Genomic DNA, 20,323 nt, shown 5'->3' on the forward strand with positions numbered 1-20,323 from the left:
TTTGTAAACACGCTTATTTCCTTAATAAACGAACACGAACATAAAATCTCGTTCGGTAACTGTTCATGAACCGTTCGTGAACACATTTATTTCCTTAACGAACGAACACGAACAAGGCCTTGTTCGTGTTCGTTCGATTAGTTTAGAGCCCAACTCGTATCCTTAGACTATCTTTTTTCACTAGGTCTATAATGGACCGAAAACACAATTAGGTTTGACTAAACCATATGGGAGTGACGAGTTTGTTTAATGTTGTTGCATTCTTAAAAATAGACATCAACATGTCTCAAACACTATGGATATGACAATCTTTTCTTGAGAATATTGGGTGCTCCACATGGCTCAACACTTTATTTGGTATCTATGTTCAAGATTTCAATAAGGGGCACTAATATTTCCTACCATGTTCTTCGGTCAGCACTAGCAATAGCAAATAATACTAAAGATTCCCATTAAAACGATATAATTTATCCAATTAGTAGTTTTAATGTATAATAAGACAGTATAAGATCCACTTGGATATTATTTTTATTATATATGCTCCCAAATTGACATATAAATATTAAAAAAGTAGATATATAAAGATTATGCATCGCAATATCCTAACAGATGCACAAGTGTCCTTGAATTGTTAAACAAATGGTACTTTTTTATTTTATTTTTTAATTACAAAGGACAATTATATGTTTGATAAAATGATAAAAAGGAAGCTTTTTATTGGATATCATTGAAAATATAATAAAATAAATATAGTGGAAAAGATTATGGTGGGCATGACCAAGTCTTATTTTTTGATGACTTAAGTATTTAATATTGTTTAAAAATAATTATGGTATAATTGATTGGTTTGATTTGCCATAATAACTAATATAAATAATTATGGTATAATTGATTGGTTTGATTTGCCATAATAACTAATATAATGAGTATTAGTTACAACTATAGAATATCTTCTATAAAATATTAAATAATAATATGAATTAAAATGGACTTTACTAATATCTCAAAAAGCTGTCCTTTGTAGAAAGAATAATAAATAACATAGTATGAAAAATTATCGAAGTTTGTAAGACCAAGGAGTATGGGGCTTATCCCGGGCCGTCCCCCCCTTTTGGCCGTCGCACACCGCCCCTCAAAGGCCCGTCTCGGCACTTCCGTCGGAAAAGAGACGTTGGAGATGGGGCGATTTTTTTGAATTGGTGGGCCCCCCCTAACGGTAACTTTCAACATTTATAAAAAAAAAAAAAAATTCACCCCACCACTATAAATTAAACCACTTTTCACCCCACTTTTTTACCAAATACTTCCACTTTTCTCCCAATTTTATAAAAAATCCTCTCCCAACTTTAAAAAAATTATGGATCCCTACAACCCAAATAATCCCAACTCAAGTTCACACCCGTTTTCGTCACCCGGCTACACACCCGTAATGGACAACTCTTTTGCGGGTTACCAACAAATGCCCAACGCTTTCAACCAACGAAACCAATACCCGTTCAACCCAATGCAAATGCAACAACCTAACATGTCGTTCAACCAAATGCCATATCAAATGCAGCAACTAATGCAAAACCCGCTACATATGCCATATCAACCACCACCACAAGCACATCCAACACAAATCAAGGAACAAGATGATGACGTAGAGGTTGTGCCAAAAACGCAACCTGAACCTTTAAATGTAACTTTAGGTTTTTTTAAGTGTGTTTTTTTTATTTAAATGTAACTTTAGGTTGTTGTTTTTTTTAGGTTTTATTTAAATGTAACTTTTTTATTTTTATTTACTTTGTTTTCATTAATTAATTAAATCAAATAAATAATAATAAAAAAATAGAGGAGGAGCATCCACCACACCCTTGGGTAGTCTCCAAGAGGATGCTCCTCCACCAATGCTTATGTGGCGCCTATGTGACGGATAGTCTCTTTGGAGACTATCCACCTCATACCCCATGGTCTAAGTGAAGTAGTGTGTTTGTTATATTCATGCAATAACTATAGTATGGAAAGCAACAAAATGATGCGGTTGATTACGAGAAAAGCCTTTGATCCTTGGGGATTTCCGACATAAAATCTCGGGAGGTAACAATAGTCACACTGGCTCTTGTTTTTTGTTATCGAATATGAAAGAAAATACAACTCGAGAACAAGTAATGATCATTGCTAGGTGTTACAATGTGAATGTGCAGTGAACTCGTGAAGTAGTGGAGTAGTGGTATTGTGTCCTACGACGATCATTATTGCTTCATTACATAGAAATGTACCTACAAAAAACAGATGATTTCTGGAAGCCAAAACATGCTAAGAAGATCAAAAAATAAGCAGCAGATGATACACACTCCTCCCAAGATAATGAATCTTGAACACTAATCAGAACATCTGTTGAAGAGTGCAAAGATCTGTTTAAAGCTTGGAACATCTGTTGAAGAAGAGGAAACCTCTGTTTGATGGCCAAAGCCCTGTTGAAGACAAGAACTGATCATGAAGACCAAACATTTGTTCTGGCCAAACAGATGTTTGATGCAAGTCAACAGCGGTTTAAAGAACAACGATTAGATCAATGTAAAGTAAAATGTTTAGAACATATGTTTTATATGATAGATCAGATTTGTAATAGTACAATGTTTAGAACAGATGTTTTATGTAATAGATCAGATTTTAGATTTCCGCAGATGTTTGCTAACTTCTATGGAATCTTTTCTGTTAGGAATGTTAGATGTCACTATTAGGGTGACGTCGGCTGATTGCAAATAGACCTTTCGTACTTGTATAAATAGATCTCATGTGTTAGAGATCTATTTTGTCACTTTACAATCATTCCTTTTGTATGAACAGATTTTCGAGTCATCAGGCCTGGGGGGTTTGTAGAATCATTGCTATAATTTGTAACCCTTTTATTATTAATGCAAAACAGTTTTCATATAACTTTCCATTCTTGTATGCTCATATAATTCCACATTTCCATTTATATTTTGTATTACATCCATGATTATCCATCTAAAGCATACAAGTTAAACTCAAATCCTAACAATTGTTATCAGAGCTTGGTCACATTAAACTTGATTTCACAATCAGTTTAATATCAAAAGATCAGCTCACAAATTGATTACCAACTGTTCATTGTATCAAATGTCAGAGTTTAAAGTATCAAATTCAAAAAATTTTTGTACATACTTTGTTTTTCACAAAGAAAAGAAATGGCATAAAACGGTCACTATTCCCATAATTCTGGTTTCAGTAACAAACCTCCAATGCTTGTCAGAGCTAATTCAATATTTGGTAACGTCGAATGGTTCATTTGCTAGCTTAAGAGAACATTGGATATTGGAGATCTGTTACATTCAGGTCATATGTTCCGACGGTACCAGGCACATAAAATCTGAATGTTCAAGAGCCAAAGAAGCCATAAAACTACTCTGAGATGGATTTACAAAGGTTTGAGATAGATGTAAAAGCATTCAGTTACATTACTACAGCTCTACCAAACGAAATCTATGCTAACCTATTACATTGTAATAGTGCAAAAGAGTTACGGGATGCTCTAAAAGAAAATTTCAGTAAAACAGGGGATGTGATTAAAAGCACTCACAAAACCCTCAACCAATAGGATGAGATCACAGGTTATGAGGATAATAAACTCAACGAAACATTGACTAATGGTGAAAATTAGAATGTTGACATTGAGGGTGTAGTCAATCAATTACATACACTTATTTGTAAAAAGGTTGATAGAAATGGTGCAAAAAATATGATCCCTGGAATTCTACTGAATGTGACTATGATTGTGCATTAATGGCTGCCACTAGAGGAAAAACTACACACCTAGATAGCCTATGGTATGTGGATAGTAGTGGCTCCAGACATATGACATGGTGTAAAGCCCTTTTGACAAACTTCTTTGCACATGGAGGAGGTGATATATCTTTTGGCAATGATTCAAAAGGTAAAGTGTTGGGTTCGGGAACAGTTCAAGTTGGTAAGCTAAAATTTAAAAATGTCAGTCTTACTGATAATCTAAAATTCAATCTACTCAGTGTTTTACAAATGAATGACAAAGGCTATGGTTCATTCTATATAAAGAAAACTTGTAAAATTGTTGGACCAGAAGTAGTTAAAGGGATTGATAAAATTATAGCTGACAGCTCTGCACAACTTGTTGGTCACAGAAGTGGCAATATTTATGTAGTGGACATGTTAAAAGATAATCCTATGTCAAATATATGTCTATTTTCTGTTGCCTCAACAAAGGAAACAAAATTATGGCATAGAAGGTTGGGACATGTTAATTTACAAACTATTAACCCTCTTTTAAAACAAAATCATGTTAGAGGTCTCCCAACCAAAGAATTTAAAAGTGATGAACATTGTATTTCTTGTTTAAAAGGAAAGCAACATAAACGTTCACACAAATCAACTGATGAATCCAAAATAACCAAGTGTTTACAAATGTTGCACATGGACTTTTTAACTCTTTAAAAGTCATGAGTCTTAGAAAGAAGAGATATCGTCTTGTTATAGTTGATGAGTCTTCAAGGTTTACATGGACTTACTTTTTGCACTCTATAGATGAGACTGCATGAATATTGAAGGACTTTGTCATCAAAGTTGTAAACCAATATGATCTACCGGTAAAAGTCTTCAAGAGTGACAATGGAACATAATTCAAAATTAAGGAGTTAGATGAGTTATGTATGTCAAAGGGAATTGTGAGAGAATTATGTAATCCAAGAACACCTGAACAAAATGGGGTGATTGAAAGGAAAAATAGAATCCTAATTGAAGCTGCAAGAACTATGCTTGCAGATTCTGACATTCCATTGTCCTTTTGCGTAGAAGCCATCAATATTGCTTGCTATATTCAAAATAGCGCTTTAATTAACCCCAGACATCAAAAAACTGTCTATGAAATTTATTCAGTATCAAACTACTAATCTCATTTTTCAAAGTCTTTGGTTGCCCATGCTTTATTTTAAATTTATAAGATTCAATTTCAAAATTTGCAGCTAAAATTGACTCTGGATATTTCTTAGGATACTTCTCTACAGCCAAGGCCTACAAAGTGTTTTACACTAGGACCATGACTATAAAAAAGACTCTGAATGTAAAGTTCAATGAACTTTCTTCTTTGAAAATCCCTACAAATCTAACAAAATTGTTTGATCTTGACAAATTTAAGTTTGAAGATGTTACTGCCAAGTCTATTGTTGATACATGTAACTCAAAAGTTGCGCAACAGGATTACAGATTTGACATCAAAATGCCTTTCCAATATAAAGTCTCTTCTGGTCCATAAAGTTCCTCAGCTCAAAGTTCATGTCAAACAAGATCAAATATCATTTAATAGGAGGTTATTTATAGCAGTTATGTATTCCTACTTTTTTTTGTAATTTCAAATATCATTTAAAAATTAATTTATAGCAACATAAAGTGATTGACAATTTTTTTTATATTTCCTTCATTCCAAGACAGTTTCGTAATCATACACAAGTGTATAAATTGATTTGTTTCATACATATTGTTGTTTTATGTGTTCCACCTATTTTACACATATGTATAGTGCATGCTTTGGGTAGGCATGTAGTTTTTGTGTTTATCGTTGATACACATGTGTACACTTTTTTGATTTTAATTAATTTCGTAATTTTATATAAATCTACTAGTGTACATGCATTGTATACTATATGTTGTTAATATACATATATGTAACCGTTTCTGAATATAATACACAGATGTATAAAAGCTTGTACGCATGTGTATTTTGTATAAGCTGATAGTTTGCGAGACTGTACACATGTGTATAAACTAACATCTGTGTATCTTGTTTAAACTGATACTAGCGAGACTGTACACATGTGTATAAACTAACAATTGTGTATCTTGTATAAACGGAAACTAGCAGGATTTTATAGATTTTGATTATATTGTTTAAACAATGCAATTTACAAATGATGAAAATACCCCAATGTCATTTCTTTTAAAAGGAATTTATAAATTATAATTACAATCTTGCCATTGATAAAAAAACTCTAGAGTTTCTAAATGAATTGCCAGGATTTATTCACTTGGTTCACAAATACACTAGTATTCAGTCTAGAACCCCACCCTATATATATATATATATATATATATATATATATATATATATATATATATAGGGAGCGGTTAACGTACATTACGAGTAATCGTACTTAACGTACGGCACAATCCTGACCGTCAGATCAACTTATCACGCATAGATAATTAATCACGCATGTATCAACTTATCACGCATGGGCACTTATCACACATTGATAATTAATCACGCACGTTATAATCTCGAAAAAACAACATGCGTGACTTTTCCTTATACCATGCGTGATTACCATCATCATTATCATCTTCAAAACTCCAACCTGGTTTCAGCAATGGACATGAACGTCGAACTATCCGCATTCGATTTCATCAGGCAACCCCTATTCGATGAAATCGAAACCACGTCTCCTCCACCTCTATTTCCAAATTCGACTTTCGAACAGAGTATGCAGAAACATCGTTATATTTTGATCATCGTTCCGTAGAACAGAGTACGGTTATATATAACAGAGTAAAAAAATTCAAAATTCATCGTTGATTTTGATCATATTTGAGTTTATAAACGTGCGTAATTTTCAAATGAACGTGCGTAATTTGGTCGCGTACGTGATGTACGTTAAGGCGTAATGTACATTACACTTTCTCTCTCTCTCTCTCTCTCTCTATATATATATATATATATATATATATATATATATATATATATATATATATATATATAGGGTAGGGCTAGGTAGAAAACCCTAGAAAACCCAACCTCCCGACTTTCTTTTTTTTTTTTTGAAAAAAATAACACATGTAATATACATGTTTTTAAGAGTTTTGAGCAAAAAAAATCAAAAAAGCGCCGAGTGTTTTTTTTTTTAAAAAAAAATAAACAAGTTTCAGCACTTTTTTGTCTAACACATGTTAGTGATGAAAGTTGCTGAAACTTGTTTTATATATATATGAGGTTATATATAGGAGGGTTCAATTGAAAACCACTAGTTAGAGTGAAAACTCAAAAAATAACTAAAAAGCCTAAAAACATACCAAATTATTTTTTTACAATTTTTTATTAAAAATCGCTACATTTTATATATATAAAAAAACTTTTTTTCAAAAAAAAATTGTTGTGCACATGTGCAATAATACACATGTGTAGTACACATATAATGCACATGTGCAGTACAAGGTTTTTTTTTTTTTTTGAAAGAAAGTTTTTTTATATATAAAAAGTAGTGAAAATTTGTAAAAAAAATGGTATGTTTTTTAGACTTTTTTAGTTAGTTTTCGGGTTTTCATTCTAACTAGTGGTTTTTAATTGAACCTTCCCCTATATATATATATATATATATATATATATATATATATATAGGGGAGAACGGTGAGAACGCATCCTGGCCCAACACGTTTCACGCGGCATAAAGAAGGGCGGAGGGGCTTTTTTGTCCTTTTATCTCTGCTTTTCCAGTCCCGCTTTTCCCTATATTGTTTTATTTTTTGGGGTTTAAGATTTTTGGCGTTAACCAAATTCAATAATTAATGGCGTCTAATGGTTTCATTGTATTAACATTTTGGCGTTTATGGCGTTTTTTCAAATCGTATGCCATTGGAACTCCAGGGGGGCCAGGAAATCTATCTGAATGACGTTTTTTCAAGGCGTTTTAAACAAGATGGCCCATTGTTCTATTATTTTTTATATACATTTTGGCGTTTGTGGTATCTTGGCGTTTTACAATTGTAAGATTATATTACAACCACAGGGGAAAAAATAGAAGCGAAGAAAATAAATTAAAAATCATAATCGGATCTCTCTTCACAATTTTCACTGTCATCAGCCTCTCTCTTCTTTAATAGTACAAGAACAGTCACCAAATATATGGCGTTTTATGTAAAACTTAACAAACCCATCGGTTTGATTATTTTGTCTGCTCGTCTGTTGAAGTGGCTTTTTGTGGATGTTTGGGTACATAGATCTATGACGTGTGGGTGGGTTTTTCACTTTTTCTTCATCTTGATCTTCATCTTTATAATCATCCCACTCTTCAGTGTCATTGATCTCTTTTCCTCATCTAAGCCTTATTCAAGAACGAAGAACACAAAATGACATTTGATTATCATCAGCATCTTTTTCTTGAAGATTTGTCCATCTCATGCAGCAAAATCTTTCTGAGTTACTCATCTCAGCTAACAATCCATTCAGTGAAACTTCACGAAGAACAATACTGAATATCCAAGATAGCATATTAGCCATCTTTGAATTTTTTTAATTTTTTGGCGTTTTAAAGTGAGTGGTATTTAGTAGTATTTGGCGTTTGTTTTTTTGGTTTGATTAAATGGAAGTTGCTGAGAGTTATTATTTTATAGGATTTCTTTTGGCGGCGTAGGTTAGGCGGTGCATTATTATCATAGAGTATTCGTCGTTTCAGTTACTGTTTGTAATTATCGTTTTTTATAAGCTTTTTTCTCTGAAGTCTGTAACACGTCCCGTCTTTCAAGTTTGGCGTTTTAGATTTTAATATAATAAATTTTCCGTCGCTTCATTTTTACTGTTTTGTAGTTACTGTTTATAGTTACATTTTGAAGTTTGATTTTTATTTTTTTTATTTTTTGGGTTTTTTATAATACTTTTCCAAAGTAATTTTATTATAGTTTGGGATTTTTTTGGGGCGTTTTATGGCATGATAGCGTTTTAACAAGCATTTTGGCTGTTTGGCGTTATTATTATATATGGCGTTTTATTATATAACAATCAACTGAAAAAGAAAATTAAAAAAAAACGAATATATAAACAATTGATCTTCGAAATCTTCATTGTCACCAGTCTCTTTCTTCTTTGTTGAATCATCTTAACTGGCTGGTTCGACTTTCGTATGATTCATTTTGTTTTTTTTTTTCAAGTAGTTTTTTTGTGGCTGTTTGGAAGCACAAAGTCTGACATCAGCATCTTTTTCTTGGAGATTTGTCCATCTCATGCAGCAAAATGTTATTGAGTTTAGACCCTTCAGCCAACAATCTTGAATTTTCCAATGAACGATGTTTGATTTTTTAATTTTGGCGTTTTACCGATAAAAAGAATGCCACCAAATAAAAGCAGCTTCAACCTCAAAATTTGATCATGCTAAAATCAATAATGTTTAGTTGTATGAGATGGACAACATTGTTAATCCTCGGTTAAGAAAGATAACTGACAACGTTGTCCACCCCATACAGCTAAACTTTATTGACAACAAACCTCAATAATGTTTTTGTATGTTTTGGCGTTATAAATTAGATGGAAGTTGAGGATAAGTCAATAAGATATTACTCAATGAAATGGACAATATCTTTCCTTACTTAAGGATTTTGTTCATTACATTTAGCGAAAGCTTACAGACAACCAAACTGAATTTCAAAAAACGTTTTGGTTTAGAAGATATTTGATGTTTGGGTTTTTTGGCGTTTCTAAGACGAATGATATATATTAAATATGGCGTTTGGGGTTTTGTGTGTGTTTTTAATTGAAGGTCTGAGATGTTGTATATATAGGATTTTTTGGCGGTTTTTTAGGCGGGATTTTATTATAATTAAGTTTGGCGTTTTATATCTAATGGCGTTTTTAGTTAGAATGGCGTGTGATTTTTGTTTGGCGTTTTATTTTCATGAGATGGCGTTTTGTGTGGAGAAGTCAAAAGACCCTTTTACCCTTAATGAAGCGCGTCCACGTAATAAAATTGATGTTATTTACGAAAACGTCACTGCGTCAATCTAGTCCATAGATTGTTTTGATCTGACGATCCTTAAGCCTTCTCACCGTTCTCACACTTTCTACCGTTTTTTTAAATCCCGACCCTATATATATATATATATACACACACACACATACATATGTCTTTCAATTAGACGCAAAGCAATTTCTTATTATTACTCATAAGACCCCCTCTAGTGGGGCGTGATGTTTGGTTTTTTTCTCCCATAACGCCCTGAACACCACGACGGGCGGCGTTATGGGGGCTTTTTTGGTGGGTGGTGCCATGCATATAGCGGCGCTATGTGTGTTTGGTTTTTAAACTTTGACCAATCAAAAATAGTTAAGGGTTTTTATAATTAATTAAAAAATTGAAAATTAATAATTAGGTAATGATGGGTATGGACTTTATGACTACGGCCTTAAGTGACATAATGCCCCCATAAAACCCCTGTGTGACGTGGCACGACACGTGTCGCATAATACCCATAAAAGGGCGTTATGACTACGGATGGCCTAAGCGACATAATGGCGGTATTAGCCTACTAAGGATCTTCCACAGTTCAATACATAAATATTGCCTTTATAGTATATAGATACAATTTTAGGTAACAAGTGTTTTGACCTTAATCTAGTATAAAAGATAAATTTGTCCCCTTATCAATTCTTTCCGGAATATAGTGCTCCTTAATTTCTAATTCCTTTTTTTGTGTGTAACCCTCTTCAAGGTCAAATTGGAAAATTTTCAAAAGTGATTTTGAATTCAAACTAGGTTAGAATTGGTAAAATAGATTCGAATTCGGGTTGCTTTAATCAGGCCGAATTAGTAATAAAAAAAAACATTGATTTGATGCGAGTTGGTTCAAATATAAGACTTTATTTTTAAATATACAAAAAAAAAAAAAAAAAAAAAAAAAAACAGTAATGCTACATTGAATTCAAATTTAATATTTATGACGGTTCAGTTTATAACTCATAAATTTTGTAACTTGATTTAAAAGCTGATAATGCTCATTTTCAACATGCATCGTGATCCCTTACATCAACCGTTATCTCCAAATTTGCTTTTTTTTTCACGATTTAACACATGATGTTCGCCCATATGAATGGGAAAACAACTGAATCAAGAACACAAGGAATTGGAGAATAACCCGAATCCTTTCTTTCTATTAATCAAAACCAAAACTGGATATAAACTACAATGAAACTTCTAATCTATTTATACTAAACAACTTGGAAAACAAGTTAGTTACCTTCGGAAACTAAAATCTATCAAATCTTTTTTTGGACTAACCCAAATTGAATTGGGCCTTCGTTAATCCTACGATCACTTACTTTCACATCCGCTTTTTCGCTCATAAATGAGCTTGCATTAGCTTGACCTTTCTTTGAATTTGGATCTAGACTTTCTTTCTTTTCACCATAAAGGTTGTTAGGATTAGAACATATGTTAAGTTTAATAATGTACATTTTGTTCTGGCTTCTTTGAACCTTCATCAAGAGCTTCCCTGTTTGATCATAAATCATCAAAACTCCATTAGTTATCTCATTCTTAAAACATCTTTCATCCGGTTGACCCAAACTTAAAATTTTGTTGCTTAGCTTGGGTGTATAGAACACATCGCAAAAAAAAATAATAAAAAATAAAAAAAATCTCACCATTCTTACATTGCACACTCATGTTCCTTTTTCCTTCAATATTTACAAATTATCCATCACCAAAGAAAAACTTGGGTCGGTACTCTTTCACTGAAACTGGTGAAGAACTCTTTCTTTCCTGTCATGTGGTTACTATCTCCACATACGTAGGCGCCACTTCACCATGGGTAGAGGACTATCCTCTTGAGGACTATCCAAGGGTGTGGAGGATAGTCCTAAATATGAAAATGGTGGCCCACATTAAAATAAAAACAAATAAATCTCTCTCACTCTCTCTCTATGGTGGCTCACATCAAAACATCCAACCAATCACAGACCTCGTCCCGAACGTCTGAAATCCGACGCTGGCGACGCGACGGTGGGAGGGGGCGGTGTGCGATGGAGGGGGACGAGCTTTGTGGGGGGGGGGGGGGGGGTTCCTTAAAACTTGTTAAATTTATAATATTGATGTGGAGAAATGTTCCACTCCTATATATACACATCATCAAGATCCTTGTATTACGAGAGCTGGGGTTGGGTGAACAAGATGAGTAGGATGGAGGGCACAGCTATATTTATTGATTTTTTATATAATTTTCTAAGAGTTAATGTTAAAATGACCAGAATATTGATGTGGAGAAATGTTCCACTCTTAGCTGGTTGGTTTCCTTAAACTTGTTAAATTTATAATATTGATGTGGAGAAATGTTCCACTCCTATATATACACATCATCAAGATCCTTGTATTACGAGAGCTGGGGTTGGGTGAACAAGATGAGTAGGATGGAGGGCCCAGCTATATTTATTGATTTTTTATATAATTTTTTAAGAGTTAATGTTAAAATGACCAGAATACCCTTACGTGACATGCACGTGGGGTGTGTTAACTAAGAAATCTAACAAATGTTAGTGACAAGGATTACACGAGTTTCAAAATTGCAACCACTAAGATCACCTATGTAATTTTTTAAGTTTATGAACTAACTTTACAAAAATTGCAAACCACAGGGACCAACTAGGCATTTAACTTTCATGGAAATGTTTAACACTTTTTAAAAAAAGTCACCTTAAATGTCACACCCCCAAAATACCACCCATGGAAACCCTGTTAGGCGTGTGACGTACCAATAACGAGCCACTAATCATGTTGAACTCATAACAAGTTTTCAAATCAAATTGCCACTTATTAGTGAAATGTACCAACAATAAGTTTAATGAAAATCCAACAAGTTCAGCGGAAGCAATAAATAAATCAGAGTTTAAATGTTTCAAGCAAATAAGTAATGTTAATGATCACGTCATGTGCATCCAATCTGTCCGACCCATGACCACTCAAGCTACACCAGACAACAAGTTCCAATCCAAGACATCTAACGACCTGCGAGCATGCAACAAGTGTATCAGACAACGCTGGTGAGTTCATAGTTTTACGAAAACGTTAGTTACCAAGTGTTTAGTTCCGTTCATTGATTTCAATGTTGATAATACCTCAGATACAAGACGGCTCCTGATTTATTTTGCCCTTTCCCCAATGCTCCTATCAAAGCATTGGTCATGACTAGGTCATTAGTTCACACTCGTCCTCCCCGGTACGGGGTGAGGGTGCCAAACCTAAGTAGCGCTACCAACTAATACACTGTTACCTCTCAGGTAACAAACAACAAGGAGGGACTTTAAAGGTAATAGGACGAGTATATTATCCAATATTCCAGATTTACCACAAGACGTATTCCTCTCAGGAATACCAAATTGATTTACCCATAACCCATCCCTCTCAGGGACACCCAATGACTGTCCCAACCACCGGGACGCATGCTCAAGAGAAATGAACTCACCTTAGATTGCTCGGTATGACATGTTACCCATTCCAAGTTGGTCAACCAAACCCTACCGTGGTTACCAAAGATAATCAGTTTCATATGCACATTGATCACGTATTTTTTCATACACATTGCACACATAGCGTACAAGTAATACACACGTCATTATGCAAGTCGTAACAAGTCATCGTATAGTACAACAACCCCTAACACCATGTAGCATAGATTCAAGTTATATACAAGTTCTCATCACAAGTTCATGCTTCACGAGACGTTTAGAAGTTACTCATCGTTCATAAAAGTGTGCAACTCAATCAAGTTAATGGCCCACTCCATAGTGTGCGACCCAGTTGCAATCTGGACCCATATGTGTACTCGGCCCAACCAAATATAAAAACCCAATGGACTGTGCTATTAGATGTAAGTGTGCGATCTATGTCATTCGAGGCCTAGCCCAACTACATGTGTGATCCCCTTTTTTACTACCTCCCGGCCCAAAACTACTAACCTATTATAAATGTGCAGCCCAGTTAAGTTTGTACAGCCCATTACCCTCGTAAGCAACCAACCAGCCCAACCGAATCACTCGGCACTGGGCTACTTTATACCTGGGCCCAGTCCACTTGTCTATGCGGCTGCGCTCTCCCATCCCGAACCCGTTGCAGCCCAAGAAGACTGGTCGGCCCAATCGTGCACTTCAGCCCAAAGTGTGTAACGCACGACTACGGCCCAAGTGTTTTTAATCCGTTTTGTGTTCGTAGGCCAGCAACTCATGTGCGATCCTATACCCACATCCCGGCCCATTCTAGTTGTTATTATTAGATACATAAACAATCCATAACCCTAAACCATGTTGTAACAGTTCTAGCATCAACAATCACATACCCTCAATTTGGTTATTACCATCTATCACAAACTCAATGCATGATCATCACTATTATTTATCATTCAATTTCAACATTCCATTAGCACAAACATCTCTAAGTAAGAAACTTTTGTTCACTGTAAGACGGTCACAACCACCAACCCAGATTCATCGTTTTCTATCATGTTGTTATATTTATTAATTCTAATATATACTCAAACCCTAGCCTATGTTTTAGACATCCTAATTTAATTTCGGTATCCTTGTTAACTGTTATTATCACATCTAATTTAATGCCATGTTCATGAATACATCACCCTAATCCTCACATAAATACCACATGTCATCATACAAGCATTTATTCAACAAAGGAACACCATGTAATCATACATACATATCAATGACACTTTTTCATACAACCATTCATAGCCAAACAAGATTACAATCTTTAATATTATACTTACCAGGATATTTGATTCGAAGGGGAGGGGAGAGGCTGATCGTCTAAAAGGATAGGGTGATTGCACTAGGGTTTTGCTATTCCTTTATGTGTACGTATACCCCTACCTCCCTAATATGCAAATAAGTAACTCATATCAGTGGGCCGCAGCCAAACTTGAATGTGGGCCGAATTGGGTAAGAGTGATAATTGGTGAAAATAAGATGCAACTAAGGAGATGTATGCGTGTGTGTACTTATGTTAACAATATAGCCGACCCAACATATTTGGGTCTACAAAATCATTTGGGTTCGGGCTGGGCTTCAGGGAGTGTAGGCCGAGGTAATTGTGTGCGGCCCAGTCATAATAATTTTGACACAAATGATGGCCCAATAACACACTCAAGCATAACCCAACACGTTTACATTTAGCAACTAATCGTAGCAAGCATGTGAAAGAGAAACGACGAGGAATCAGGATTACAAGACTAACCTTGGAAGTTCGGGTTGTCACATCATCCCCAACTTGAAAGAAATTTCGTCACGAAATTTGATAAGCGGTCAAAGAGGAAATGAAGTGATGAGTAAATTAGGATAACTGTAGATTTTCCCGGGTACCACATTAAATATATTTTACAAAAGAAAAAGAAACCCTTAAACTTATACGGTTAACGACTCAACCTATTTATTTAACAAGTTGATAAGAGGTTAACATGTTTATCAACACAACACGATTTTTATCTCCGTATTGAACAAAACCAGAGCCTAAAGTAAACAACTGAAAACCATAGGGTAATCTTTTGCCACATTCCAAATCTCAAAGCACCGACGACCAAACATAAAACAACCCCCAAACAACACAACAAAAGGTGGTTGTTCACTTGTTGTCACATAACATATACATCTTCACCATTCTAGGGTTAGGGGTTTATCAATTGGGGGACAAACCACTTTCAATCTCTTCATTTCAGATGGCGACTGTCAACGACACAACATCTGCCGACACAGACAACAACCAACAACCGCCACCAACAACAACGGTAGTGAAGCGGAAGCCGGTGTTCGTCAAGGTAGGTGACCTCAAACCTGGAACCAACGGCCACACGCTCGCCGTCAAGGTCTTGTCTTCCACCACGGTTTTGGACAAGAAACCCCGTAATACGTCGTCGTTTAGTAGCCGTCCTGGTGCTGCTAACACTCGTATTGCTGAGTGTCTTATTGGGGATGAAACTGGCACTATTTTGTTCACTGCTCGTAACGATCAAGGTCTATTTAACCCTTCTTTTATATATATACATATACTGGTTTTTGATGTGTTAATTTGTTTGTTATGTTCTGAGAATTAGGGTTATCAGTTTGTGTGTTTTGAACTTTGTTATCTTTTGTTGTATGTTTGGGCGGATTTGATTAGGGCTGTAAGCGAACCGAATCAAACTAGATGTTGTTTGTGTTTCTTAGTTAAGTTTTTACCGGACGGATGAGCAGATTATAAGCGCGTAAGAGATCGTATTTGTTTGTTAAGGAAACTATTTCGTTTGAGTTTGTTTGTTCGTTGATTTAGATAACAAATGTAACTGGACACAAATGGGCGTGTTACTTTGAAAAATGAAAATAAACATTTTTAATCTCTTGCGTTAGACATAAATCATAATCACCGAAAGCGTAGTTATCAAAAGCCCAAGGTGCACTCAAGGCGTATAAGCCGGGCTTTGGCACCTAGGTACTAAAAAACGTGGGATTTTTTAAGCTAGACACATAGTATAAAATACTATTTTAGGCTAATGATTAGGGATGATCGATCAACCACACTAAAAGAGAAGGTATAGTGTATCAAGCCTAAAATCATGTTTAGGCTGTTTTAGGTTAATTAGGTTTTTTTTTCACCTTTTTTGGCCGGAAATTGGCTGGATTATCACCTTAATTTGCGCCTGAGCGCCTAGAAGGTGGGCTTTTAAGTCACAGCGCACATTGTGCGCTGGGCTGTGTTTCTGCGCTTATGCTTGCGCTTTTGACAACTATGAGTCTCTTGGTTTTAAAATGCGGGATGCGCTCCAATGCGTTTTGATCCCAAAAGCCGATGCACAATGCTTGATGCGTGCGCATCACGTATGCAAGGTGTTTGTTATTTAAAAAATATTTGTAGATAATATTTCAACTTGTTAACTTTAAACACTAAAAGTTTAGAGATTAAAATAAATATATACACCAAATTAGCTCTAGCACCATGAAAGAAGTTCAATATAACCAAATTAGCTCTAGCACTATGCAAAAAGTACATGTAATCTATGTAGGAATTCATTTAACAACTTCATCAGCTCATTGTACAAGCTTGTTAAGCACATTCTACAAGCTCATTGTACATTTTTTTACTCTATAATGGTCGATTTCAGAAAAATGCGCGCATCGGGGCGCATCATGCGAGCGCATCAGGAGCACATTATGCGATTTAGGGCGCATTTTAAAACCATGATGAGTCCCAAAATAAATATAATGTTCTTGACATAATTATTTGAAAATACTTCGACATGGTAATCATCAAAAACATGGCTATCCCAAAATAATGTCTTAAAGAGTAATCGTGGAACGTGGAAGCCAGTGTGAGGAAGGAAAGGGGGAAGTGGCACCTAAATGACATGAGGACCAAGATATAGGGTTTCTAGTTTAAAAAATATAAAGAAAATTTAGTAACCGAACATAAACAAACATGAATGAAAACGAACACAATGGAACAAAAAGGACATGGGTCCACACTCGTTTGTTTAGTTTATCGGACGAATTTTCTTGTTAATGTTGAATCATTTATTAAATGAATGAACGTAAACGAACCTTTTGCCGAACGGTTCACGAACAGTTTGCTGAATGTTCTGTTCATTTACATTACAATCCTATATGTGATATTTGGCTTTCTATTGTTGATTATAAAGGATTTGTTTCAACTTTAATTCATTATTATTTGTGAGCTTGCAGATTTTTAGCAAATTGCAGGGTGTTTGAGAAGATGATATGTTATACTTTCTCTTTAGTGTGGTTAATTATTCTTCTAATTAGCATATACTTTACGTTGATTTTGATGCTAATGATGATTAAACGTGTAATACAGTTGACTTGATGAAGGCTGGAACAACTGTGATCATCCGAAATGCAAAGATTGATATGTTCAAAGGGTCGATGAGGCTAGCGGTTGATAAGTGGGGTCGAATTGAGGTCACTGAACCTGCAAGTTTCACTGTGAAGGAAGATAACAACTTGTCTCTCGTTGAGTACGAGTTGGTTAACGTTGCTGAGTGATGACTTTTTATCTGATATGCCGGCGAGGTAAAAATTTTATGTGACTTGTGGGGTTGCGGTATACTACTACTTGGAGAAGGTCAATTTAGTCTTTTGCTTGTTGATATTATTTAACGTGTAATAGAACTAAGTCTAGTGGCCTTCTAGGTGGTTTAACTTTGTAAAAAGATTTATCTTTTGAATTATCTTGATTCCTCGCCGGGCTTTGTGGTTACATTTGATTATCAGATTGTTTTAATTATTAGTGGTTTGTAAAAGATTGTCGTTTAACGTGTTCTATGTGTCGGGCTCTACTTTGTGAATGTATCCTTCATGTTAAGGTTTAAATGTTCACATGAATGAGGTGTGTTTATTTATGAATTGAGGTTAGGATTCTAACCCTCATGTGACTGTAAGGGGCCACTTTTCAATGTTCATGAATCTTTCATTTGATTTAACTTTTTGTTAGGTATTTGCCAATTCACATATCACAGAGTTTCTAAAACTGTTTGCATATGATGATCATGTTCTTAAAGAAATCTTCATGGTCATGGAATCAAAATTCCAATTGAATCTATCTAGTATAGACCAAACTGCATAATGTGGAGTGTATAATTCCTAAATTGTGGAGAAAATGTTAATGGTAGTTATTTTCTGGGATGGGTTCGATTAAGGGGGTTTTTCCAGGTTTACTGGGTTTTCTCTTGAATTGATGTATAAGCATTATTGCCTAGTGAAGATAGATATGATCGGGTGGCTCTGTTGGTAATATGATGATACACCAGTGTACGTCATTGATCCAAATTTATCGTTAAAATAAAGTTATTTTCTCAGATGTGTGGGGCGTGATTCCTTGGTCACGTCTTTACTTTTGTTTACATATATTATACTTTAATCCTATAAAATGTATTTTTAACACTGTCAAGTATCAGCTTCCCTCACTATTATACCTTTATAGCTATATTAGGGGAGTATATAATCTTTAGGCAACTATTATACCTTTATAGCTATGTTAGTTAGGGGAGTATATAATCTTTAGCCACGTGATACGCAGTTCCTTAATCGCGTATCTACCATTATACACGTAATTTAATTTCATTAAATCCATGTTTCTATGTGAATTACATTATTTACATCCTACTCGAATCCATGATTGCGTATCAACTTTGGTCATGTATTGTGCTTTTCTGGTGTTAAATGAATAAATGTATTTTTTCCTAGTACCTTATATCGGATGTGATGCACTTTTTGTTCCACCTTTTGTCAAGAAAAGTTACATAACTTGTTTAAATAGCAATATATGGTTAATCAACTCAACAGTGTTAGAATTTATTTATTTATTTATTTTGTAAAAGACGTTTTTATGGTGACATACACCCAAACCAAAGTTATGTGTGATTTGTTTTATATGATAATAAATTAATAAAAATAACACGATACATCCAAAAATTTATATGATGTGTCCATGGTGACGAAGTACAACACGAGAAGAAAGTTCACAAGTCAAGTCACCAGAGAGTCGGTCCAATACAAATTACCCAACATGAGCACTAAACTAGCTGTAGATTCCACTCATGTTATGCTCAACTTCTGATCAACTCACATCGGCAGCCAATCAGGACCAACCATGACAGTTGATCTTGTGATTACATGGAGCTCATATATGTTTGGAGCATCTTCACTCAGTGATTAAAAAAACCCATTGGCATAATAATCTCTTTGTATGTGTTTAAATAAGTCAGTGGTTAATGATACTTAATTGGGGTTAGTGATAAGACCATGCGTAGTGGTAAGGGTGAATAATGTCCTCATCCTTGGGCGTTTTCCACCATGTGACAGTACAGTCAACAAGGGGCATTATTGGGCGTTTTTCTAAAATGGTTGTAGTGGGGATGTAGGCATTATTGTTAAAGGGTGTAAAGAATTAAATAAAAATAAAAAAAAAACAACAAAAAAAAAAAGCTATTTGACTAAAAAAGAAAGATTAAATGCTATTGGCCAAACAAAATTGTTCAAAGCGTGATTCAAAACATGCGGCCGGACATTTTTTGAAAGAAAACGCCCAAACACGCCGGCGGGGGTGGGGGCGGTGGCGTTTTTGGGCGTGTTTGGGGGGGGGGGGGGAGAAGACGCCCACTACGGGTAGTCTAATTGTTAAAATTCCATGCTTGATTGTCTTGTCATGTTAGTTCATTTCAGAAATGTACGAATATTGTTGTATATGCAAGTATACAACTGGAAAGTTGATACACAATAGTCCTTCACAAATGACATGATTTTTAGCATCAACTAAGACTGATTTAAAAATAAAGTTCACAATAGTCCAAGCCACTACACCTGGTCTAATGAGACTTTTTTAACCTAAATTAACAGGATTAAAGCATGATAAACAAGTAAATAGGTGTCGGATTACAGTTTGCTTGTAAAATAAAATGTTGCAGCTTGCACGATCACTTTTATCTCGTCTATGAGAAGTGTAACGTACTTGGCTCGAAAGGACATAATCAAACATCTAAA

General features: G+C 34.9%; 1 protein-coding gene and 1 long non-coding RNA gene across 2 annotated transcripts; one reads left to right on the forward strand and one right to left on the reverse strand.

Moving 5' to 3' along the window:
* Window positions 1–10,917: 10,917 nt before the first annotated feature.
* Window positions 10,918–11,832, reverse strand: LOC110937661. The gene is made up of 2 exons (XR_002590942.2): window positions 11,438–11,832; window positions 10,918–11,286 (listed from the first exon to the last, which is right to left on the reverse strand). It is a non-coding gene; the product is annotated as an uncharacterized LOC110937661 (long non-coding RNA).
* Window positions 11,833–15,398: 3,566 nt separating this feature from the next.
* On the forward strand, window positions 15,399–18,129 carry LOC110870975 (uncharacterized protein At4g28440). The gene is made up of 2 exons (XM_022120003.2): window positions 15,399–15,805; window positions 17,640–18,129. The coding sequence occupies exons 1-2, from the start codon at window positions 15,511–15,513 to the stop codon at window positions 17,825–17,827; spliced, it is 483 nt and encodes a 160-aa protein (XP_021975695.1). The 5' UTR covers window positions 15,399–15,510; the 3' UTR covers window positions 17,828–18,129.
* The last annotated feature ends 2,194 nt before the right edge of the window (window positions 18,130–20,323 follow it).

This window comes from Helianthus annuus, chromosome 16, assembly GCF_002127325.2.
Source record: "Helianthus annuus cultivar XRQ/B chromosome 16, HanXRQr2.0-SUNRISE, whole genome shotgun sequence".
Classification (NCBI taxonomy): Eukaryota; Viridiplantae; Streptophyta; class Magnoliopsida; order Asterales; family Asteraceae; genus Helianthus; species Helianthus annuus.

Coding starts and splice junctions, on each gene's coding strand:
- LOC110870975 (XM_022120003.2), top strand. CDS start 15,511: ATGGCGACTGTCAACGACACAACATCTGCCGACACAGACAACAACCAA. Junction 15,806..17,639: donor CACTGCTCGTAACGATCAAG/GTCTATTTAACC, acceptor CGTGTAATACAG/TTGACTTGATGAAGGCTGGA.